Here is a 9,417-nt window from a genome sequence, read left to right as displayed (position 1 = left end):
AAGTAATCTTGCTGCTTATAAAAGCTACGTTTGGAGGCTATGTTAACCAATGTAAAAGGTGGGAAGGAGCCCATGGAGGGGGGTCCGTACGCAGCATTTGCGTGCCGCAAGTCGAGGGCACGACGTCCCGGAGCTGCCGCGGAGGCAAGGCCCGCACAGCGCTCCTCTCCATGCTCCCACGACGGCCCTTTTCCTCCCTCTTATCACTTCTCCTGACTGAGAAAAGGGACTTAAAACTTTTCTGCGCTTTCCAAGCAGCAGCGTTTATCCGTGCGCCCTGCGGTTAGCTGCGCTCGCTCCCAGGAAGGGCTGTGGGGACTGACACCCCCCTCCACTGGGGTCGCGTCCTTCTCACCCCGCATCGTGGCGGCTCCCTGCCTCCCTCGGGCCCCCCCGGAGCGGGGGGCGAGGGGCCCCGGGCCCGGCCGCCGAGGAAATGGCCTCCCCCGCCGCTCCCCGGCGACGAGGCGCGGCGGCCCCGCGCGGGGCGCCCTGAGGCGGTGAGGCTGGGCCGGGCCTGGGCGCGCCGGGCGGGGCGGCGGGGCCGGGCCGGGCTGGGCCAGGCCGGGCCCTCCCGTCCCCTCCCGCCGGCGGGCGGAGCGGCGCCTGCGCCGCGGCCCCGCCGGGACCCCCGTGCCCGGCGTCTCGCGAGAGGCGGCGGCGGCGGCCGGGCAGCGGCGGGACGGGGCCGGCGGCGGCAGCAGCAGGCGGAGGGGGAAGGCGACAGCGGGGCTGCCGCCGGCGCCGCTGCCTGCGCGGGAGGTGAGCGCGGCCTTGCCGCGGGGGCCGGCGCGGGGCTCGCTGAGGCGGCGGGCGGGGGGCGCCGGCGCTCGCAGCCCCGCGGCGAGGGGGCGCGGGGAGCCCCGGTTTGGAGGGGTGGGGGGGTCCCTTCCCCGCGGCGCTGCCGGCGATAACGCGGCTTTTATTCCCTGTCCTCCAGCGCCCGGGCTGCTCCCCGGCCGGCGGCGGGACGCGGCGGATCCCGGCGCCCGCTGCGGAGCCCCTCGGCCGCCCGCCCTGCGCCAGGCCCGCGCCAGGTACGCCCATCCCCGCGGCGGCCGGCCGCGGCGCCCCGGGTCGCCGGCTGGAGCGCCTCGAAAGGGTCCTTGTCGCCGGCAGCGGTACCGCGGCGGCGGGGGCTGCGAGGCGGCCGGGTGCCCGCTCGCTCCGGGGCCGGAGGGGTCGGGGTCGGGGAGCCCCTTGTCCGGACCCCGAGACGTCGGTTTTCTCCCCTCTCGCTTCTCGTGCGAGGCCTTAAAAACAGCCCGTCTGACATCCGTGAGGTTTTCACGCCTGTTAGGTGAGACGCCTGCCGCGTCCGGGCTCGGGACCTCCTCAGGGCCGCGCAGTAGTGGGAGCACAGCGGGGGAAACCCTGCCCGCGAGGGGCCATTTCCACCCCGCGCGAGGAGGTGGCTTTCAGCGGGAGGCTGAGCAGGGCTTAGCGAAGGCAGGTAGTCAGCTCCATCTGAACCACGCTGACAAAACTTCAGTACGGAGCTGAACTGTAAACGGTAAAAAACGATGCTTAAATAAGGTATTTGCAAGGCAAACACAGACGGCGTGAGTTACAGGGCTCTGATTTCCGCACGGTCGGGGAGCTGGTGTTGACACGCAGCGAATGTTCCAGGTTTTTGTTGGCCCAAGCCGCAGGCACCGAGGCTCGCGGAGACTCTCCCCGCGCTCGGGCGGCCGGGGGGTGCTTGCAGCCCGCGACAAGCGTGGTGGCGGGACAGAACATGCGTTTGGGGAGTTTCCTGATGGAAAACTTAGAAAAACGGTTGTTAAGACTACTTGCAAGTACAGATACTGGAAAAGAGGAGACTGGTGCGGCCGAGCTGATACAAGCTAAGCTTCGTGACGGTGGGAGGGACAGCGACGTAGATTAAAACTTTCTTTTGCTGATCTCTAGTGCGTATGTGCTAAGCTGGGGTACAACACACCGCGCAGGCCCTGCTTCTTATTTACGTTATGCATTTATACCCGTGTAACTGTTGATGTAATTACATGGGTGAAAACTTCCCTAGTCTACACAAGGCACCAGATTTTGGAAAATTGGGGAGAAGGAATTTATTGAATTATGACAGAATACATGAAATTCTGTTCTGGTTATTGATACAGTCTACGTCTGATTTGGATGGTGGGAGCCTGCTGCTCTTTCTCCCACACCTAGAGAGAATAGATAACTTCATTTCACTTCTCTGGAGCCTGCTCATTCCCAAAACCTAACCGATAACAGGTGTATTCCACTATATATGGGTAAAGAAGCTATGCAGATCAAATGATTGCTGGTGAAAGAAGTTGCCGCAGGGGAAATCATCAATTTGTATTTCTTTCCTATATAGCTTTTAAAAGTTTTCATTCTGTCTCTTTTTCCCTCACCACTTCAGAAGCAGACAAAGCTAAAACGAGCTATCTGAAATCCCGTATTTCCCATGTGTTGAACGAACAGGCTCTGGAGGGGAGCAGTCTGGTGCGGGGGGTTAGGAGAAGTGGGAGAAGGGGAAACCTGGGAAGATACCAAGCAAGAAGAGTTGGAAGCTATAAGGTAGTCTTTGGAGACAGTCTGTTTGAAAACCGTCTCTGTTAATGGAGAAGGATTATTGTCCAGCATTCCTGGTATGTACCCATAAGTGAGTTGCTTTGTCTCCTGTGGCTAAGAGCACGCTTTTCCGGTTTTGTGAGGGAACAGATAGAGCTGGAGTTATTTTCTTTTGCAAAGGGCAGCTGTGAGGGAATGCAGTCACTGCACGGATGCACTGTAGAGAGGAAAGCAAGGAGGAGACAGGAATTAAGCTGATGCATGTTGTTTGCCCTGAGAACAGTTAAAAAAGTGGCCACGGAGTACAAATAAGGTTTCTAAATCCTGAAGGAGCTGGATCTGCAGTGGCTTTTGGAAAAAAAAAAAAGGGATACTTTCCCCCTTTCTGGCTTTAAATTGGAGTTTGACTGGTTTAGGACCTCAGTGATTTGACACGACAACTTGTCATGGGATGGGACCCATGCTGTTGGACCTCTGTGCCTTTTCCAGGCCTGAAATGGGGCGAGGGAGTCATGGATTCCCACCCAGGCCAGGTTCAGACTTGTGATAATCACGTAACAGGGGCTCCATAGGGTGATTTTAGTACTCAGCTCATTTCCCAGTTTGCTGGTCACGCTACAGAAGCAGCTTTGTAGTGGATGCTGGTGTACATCCTTGTTGGCTGATGCCCTTGAGCTAAACTTGAATGTAAATTCTTGCCTCCTTAGTGGAGGCTTTTCCTTCTGATTCTGGCAAGAAGAGGATGAAAGCGCCTTCCCTCTGATGTGCACAGAGACCTCTAATTTGTGCTTTCAGTCTGGTGTCTTTTATAAAGTGCTTGGGAAGAGGATGTATCTACATAGATCATAATCGATAGAGTAACTCTGTAAGTAACTGTTTTTTTGCAGAAAGTGCCTCATGAGGGGAAATTAGGTTGCATTATTATTCTTTTCCAGAGTTCCCCTCTGGCATGGGTAGAGTTAATACAACCGCAGTCATTTCGATTCTCTGCTGATCACTGCTGTGTGTCTTGGAAAAGCAGAATGCTCTGGCAGGCCGTTGTGCTGTGTCCTGGAAAGCAGGCTTGAGCCCTTCGGGTACGCTCAGTACGCTTAGCAAAGCTACATTATCATGGTGGCCTTGATGAAGAGCATCCTTCCATTTACCCGAAGGAATGTGTGTGCGTTGGCCGTGCCACACACGACGCCTTGGTTGCTTCTGTTGCTGCCGAGAGGGCGATCTGTCCGTGCTGGGGTGGGACAGCCTTGCAGAGATGCTGCCAGGCTGCTGCAGTGCCCGAAGCAGTGGAAGGTGCGGAGAAGGCGAAAAGAGATGCCCTGCTGCTTTCCAGAATTACTGCATTCCAGCCACCCTAAAAGTCTCAAACAGCGTTGGAGACCCAGTGTGCTGGGGATTATATGCCCAGTAGGAACCGTATTCATCCAGAATAGGAAGCAGTCCCTGCCCTGAACAGCTAATAGTCTCAAAAGCAAGAATGGATTCAGGCAAAACACAAAACCAGAAATGTGCCAAGCAGTAGACTTGGCAGCATCACTCCATTATCTTCTGTCACTGGGCTGAGATGCTTGGCCTGAAGTGCTGACGCACATATATAATTTGCCACTTTTTTAACTCCATTCGTCATTTTGGGTGATTCTTCTTAGATCTGATCTGTCCTCAGTCTTAACTAACAAAACGTAGAGAATTACTGCTGACTAATACCTGCCTCTTGCTCTACAGAGCGCAATGTGTTATGTCTGCAGTTCTTCCAGCTCCTCTTGACATGTAGATTAGGAGCCTGAATCCAAGAAACATGGTATTTGGTGTTGCAGTGCAAAGCCACGTGTTATGTCACCAGCTGCACTGAATTTCTGGCTTGCCCTACCTACCTCCGAAGTGTAAATAAACACACCATGGTGGAAAAACCCCAGACCTTCAGTTCTGCATTTTAGGTCTTTTGGGACAAACTGAGCTAACACGTAGTATGTAATGATATCCGGTATTGTTCTTCTGTTTATCAGTAAATTCTGGTCTAATGCTTTTGGTCCAGCATTTGAAACCAGGACTTTGGCTGCTAAAATCTGGCATTCCTGAGGTTTGATCTCAGCCTTGCTTAGACAAGTCTCTTAATTTAAGGCCTCTGTGAGTTTCAAAGGTACTGAGCAGATCTCCCGCTGCTCAGTTCCTCGTGCATATCTGGACTCTCAGCTTCTTGCGTCCCTGTACAGTGTGGGGCTGGTGCTGTTTGAGAGCTGTGTATGAACTGGCTGGGGAACAATCTCTGTGTTTTGGGGGAAAGAGAGACCCAGTCCTCACTTTGAAAAGCCTCCTTTCAGGGCTGCTTACAAGTTTTATTTTCACAGCTGATGTTTGTAGGGTTTGTTCTGAGGTCGTTAGACAGAATGGGGATGTCTGCAGAAAGGGTGGCTCTTGTTTTGTATCTGCATCGGCTTTTCTGTGCCTATAATCAGGTGCTAGGCTACACCTGAAGGAGGGGAGAGTTGCAGAGCGACCACTGTTTTGTCTGGCTTTTGAAGTTAAACCTTGCAGAGAGAGACTGTGTAAAACAGCAAACCTTGGATTCTCCCTCAAAACATCAGGTAGCTGTTCCTCACTATCACGCGTTGTCCTTCCCTGGCTGCCTGTGCCTGCTCCATGATCCCGGGGTGCTTGCGACCTGTCAGAAATGTTAAACCTCAGGACTGCCTGGTCAGGAGCATGCACAGCTTCGGGTTTGCCAGGCAGGGAAATGGAGGCACAGACACTAACTTCGAGGTTAGCAGGTATAGCCGCTTGTTTAGGTAGGGGAGTTTTTGGAAGGCCAATCTGAGGTGCCCTGAGTACTAACAGCCTGTAACCACTGATCATGCCCTGGGACAAACCTACAAACTAAACAGAGTGGGTGTGCTTGGGAGGGGAAACAGGTTAAGATTAAATGACTTATTTGAGGTCCTGTGACAGAGCTGGGAATAGATTAGCCAGTTGTCTGACCCTCAGATAAATTACCCTACCTGGACGTGTTACCTCTTTCCTTCCTTTAGGTCTGGCTGCTCCCACCCTCTCTCAGGCATTCAGAGGTACTTCACTCATGGGACAGTCGGGTGCTCTCAGCTTTTTCCCTACCTGCTTCTGAAGTTCATGGCTAACTCAGGCAGAAAGCAAGCCTGGTTTACCAGCCTGCCTCTGCACTGAGCCTCTGAAGAGAAAACACGCAGCAGCACGAGGAGGCAGCAGGTTTCTTCCAGCAGATCTCCCTCAAGGAGCTTGTTGGTGGCAAGGGGCTGGGGGTCAGCAAGGAAGTACCAGGTAGCACTGAAAAGATGGGACTGGCTGAAGTAAAAAGCTGCTGCACCACCTAGAAAAGGTGTTCTCAACTCCCTTTGTAACAACGATTTCCCACTTGTCATTGGTGATCAAGAGCTTTTAGGGATGAAACATGAAAGGTGTTAAGCCAGCTAAAGAGATTTTGACTCAACACACAGTCCAGATGTGCACAGAGATTTCCTAGAGCATCCTTGATCTCAGGAATCATTCTGTTAGAAATAGCCATTCCTTTGGATTTTTACCGATACTTGGCTTTTATCAGGGCCGTGTTCCCCCAGTTTTTGTAGGAGGGCTCTTTGTCTGCTCACTGTTGTTGACATAGTGGAGTAGCTACCAAGACAGGTCATGGTGGCAGCATCTGCTGCGTGTGTTCACACTGACTAGGTCAGATGGGGCATTCGGGTCGTTGGTGTTCTCTGGACAGGGGTCTGCTCTGACCTCTGTGGCAACGGCACCCTCAGCAGCATGTTTGTGTCTTGATAAGGCCTTCATTTTCAGCGCAGTGGTAGAGAGTATCTTCATGAGGTACATGAGACCTCAGTGTGATACCAAATGTTAAAATCGTGGATCAAGCCCTCTTTCTTCCTGTTGTGTGCTAGATGTGTTTAAAAATCAAGGAGATCTGAAAGACCATTGATTCTGGATATTTGTTGTATGTAGTTGCATTTTTTTTAATACTCTTAAACTTTTCTCTGCGAACTTGAGGCCTGGAATCTTAATATTTTATTTTTTTTAGTGAAAGTAGAGTGTCTCAGAAATCACATGACTCCAGAAGCTGGAGACTGATGAACAAAACATAGCTGCTATGGAAACTGGTGAAAGTGCAACACGCTATGTCTTCTTTTGCGCAGAAAATTGGAATTTTTAGTCAGTTATGGGATGAACTCTGAGGCCCCATGGGGACTAAAGATCCAGTCCTAACTCTGTCCCCTGACTTGCAGGACGCAGTGTAGTTTTTTCCTTCTCCTGGACAGAAGAGTTGGTGAGAGTTGAAGCAGAAACTGAGGGCTCTAGTCTGCCCCAGGAATGCTGTGAGATCTGATGTCCCCTTCTGCTCCATTGGAGAACTGGACACTGTATTAACACTGCTAAGGGAGGACCTACAAGGGAGGTCAGGCTTTGTCTCCAAGAGTCAGTGTTCTCCATGTGGTCTTTGTGGGCACCTGAGGTTCACACAGTTCTTCCCATGCAGAACTGGACAGTCAGCCTTGCACAGAGTCCCGACCCTGCAAAGTCATTCTCTCCAAACCAGAATGCTTGAGGGATCAACTAACTTTATTTCTGGTACCTTTCCAGGCTCCTGGTCTGCAGCACCATGCTGGAACCCAAGCCTCACTCTGCAAGCCGGAGGTGAACCCAGGTGAGAGACAGCTATCACAGTAGCTGTCAGGATGACCAAAGCACGGCTCCTCCGTCTCTCTGTGGTGCTGGTCTCCGTCTTCATGATCCTCCTGATCATCGTGTACTGGGACAATGTGGGAACAGCTCACTTCTACCTGCATACATCCTTCTCCAGGCCTCATTCCCCAGGGGCCATCCCTGGTATCGCTGCGGGCGAAGATTGGGAAGCCTTGCCAGATGTGGATGAATTTTTGGCAAAGCTACTTAGTTCGAGTGTAAAACAGAACAGCTCTATCAGCAAAAAGACAGAGCAGCCACTCATCCAGGGCTCCAGCAAGCCTGTGGCAAGCAATTTGGAGGAGAATGTGCGAGGCTATGACTGGTCTACACGTGATGCCAGAGCCAGCTTGGACCAAGAGAAACTGCAGGTAGAGAGGCAGAGAACACTGCGGGAGTTTTGTGCCAATTCTAGCTTCACCTTCCCCACCAAGGAGCGCTCCTTTGATGATATCCCCAACTATGAGCTCAACCACCTCATCGTGGACGACCGCCACGGCATCATCTACTGTTATGTCCCCAAGGTGGCCTGCACCAACTGGAAACGGGTTATGATTGTGCTAAGTGAGAGCCTGCTGGACCAGGGAGTCCCATACCGGGACCCTCTGGATATCCCGCGGGAACACGTCCACAACACCAGCACCCACCTGACTTTTAACAAATTCTGGCGCCGCTATGGGAAGTTCTCCCGGCACCTTATGAAGATCAAGCTGAAAAAGTACACTAAGTTCCTCTTTGTGCGGGACCCCTTTGTCCGCCTCATATCTGCCTTTCGCAGCAAATTTGAGCTGGAAAATGAGGAGTTCTACCGGCGTTTTGCCATCCCTATGCTAAAGCTCTACTCCAACCATACCAACCTCCCCACCTCTGTCAGCGAGGCCTTCGGGGCAGGCCTCAAAGTCTCCTTTTCTGACTTCATCCAGTACTTACTGGACCCCCGGACAGAGAAGATGGCCCCCTTCAATGAGCACTGGAGGCAGGTTTACCGGCTGTGCCACCCGTGCCAGATAGACTATGACTTTATCGGGAAGCTGGAGACGCTGGATGAGGATGCTGCGCATCTATTGCAGCTCCTCAAAGTGGACAGGCTGCTTCGCTTCCCTCCCAGCTACCGGAACAGGACTGCCAGCAGCTGGGAGGATGACTGGTTTGCCAAAATCCCACTAGCTTGGAGGCGACAGCTCTACAAGCTTTATGAAGCAGATTTTGTGCTCTTTGGCTATCCCAAGCCAGAAAACTTGCTTAAAGATTAAAAGTGATTGGGTGGTGGGTGTGGGAGGGAAAATCTGAAATACCAAAAATGTGTAAAGCCTCCTCATTTTTGCTCTTAATTCCCTTTTCCATACAGGTTGGTACAATGGAATCTATTTTTTCTACTGCTTCCCCTTCCGTTTTTGCAATAATGCCAGAGTCCAGGATATTCCAGCCAGCTGTGCATATGCAAAAGATGCCTGGATTTTTTTGTTATCCTTGTTTTTCAGGTCTTCTTTTTTTAAATGTCCACATGTTTTGCAATGGGTCTCTGCCCTCGGTCATTCTGCCAGCTGTGTCCTTCAGTAGCTTTTTATTAATACTTTTTAAAAATTAATATATTTCAGATATTTAATACGAAGTGTGTGTTGTGGCAAAGGAAGGGAAGGAATAAAAAAAAAAAGTCAAAGAAAAACTGCAAGAAATGATGCATCTGCCTCTGTGTGTTGTTTCAGGGCTGCTTGTTACGGAGGTTTGCAGAGCACTCGAATCTCTTTGGGAGCTGGGTTTGTTGGTGGCACCTTTACCAGCTCTGTCTGCTTGCAGCAGCTCTGAGTTGGGCTCAGGGCAGGCTGGATGGGTTCCGGCCTGGCTCTGGCGAACAGCACTGGAGGAATACCAATGTCGTGGTGATGCATACAGCTCTGTGGCCTGGTCACTACTGCGTTCAATGCAGCTCCCTCTGGGCTTGTATTATATCCACATTGATCCAGAGCTTTAAGGAGATGCGGCAGGGATGCAGATAGTTATCCCTGGGAGAAGAAAAAATGAAAAATCCTTTCGATCAGCATGTGTCAAGGTGAACTTGAAGTTCGTTTGTTCTCAGAGCACTAGTCACTGCTTTTGACACTGCGTCCTCATCCACTGCGTTTCTGGTTATCCCAAATCCCAGATGCAGATTTAATCATCTGCCTTGCTGGGTCC

General features: G+C 52.1%; 1 protein-coding gene across 2 annotated transcripts; it reads left to right on the top strand.

The window, feature by feature from the left end:
* Positions 1 to 600: 600 nt before the first annotated feature.
* CHST12 (carbohydrate sulfotransferase 12) lies at positions 601 to 8,921 on the top strand. 2 transcript variants are annotated; one of them, XM_064520170.1, is made up of 2 exons: positions 601 to 762; positions 7,141 to 8,921. In XM_064520170.1, exon 2 carries the CDS (start codon positions 7,236 to 7,238, stop codon positions 8,493 to 8,495), a length of 1,260 nt encoding a protein of 419 aa, XP_064376240.1. In that variant the 5' UTR covers positions 601 to 762; positions 7,141 to 7,235; the 3' UTR covers positions 8,496 to 8,921. The 2 variants fall into 2 exon arrangements, with proteins under 2 accessions (XP_064376240.1, XP_064376241.1); XM_064520171.1 differs by lacking the exon at positions 601 to 762 and adding an exon at positions 971 to 1,037.
* Positions 8,922 to 9,417: the final 496 nt, after the last annotated feature.

Source organism: Dromaius novaehollandiae, chromosome 14, assembly GCF_036370855.1.
Source record: "Dromaius novaehollandiae isolate bDroNov1 chromosome 14, bDroNov1.hap1, whole genome shotgun sequence".
Taxonomy (NCBI): Eukaryota; Metazoa; Chordata; class Aves; order Casuariiformes; family Dromaiidae; genus Dromaius; species Dromaius novaehollandiae.
This window is presented reverse-complemented; position numbering and strand designations above follow the sequence as displayed.

Coding starts and splice junctions, on each gene's coding strand:
- CHST12 (XM_064520170.1), top strand. CDS start 7,236: ATGACCAAAGCACGGCTCCTCCGTCTCTCTGTGGTGCTGGTCTCCGTC.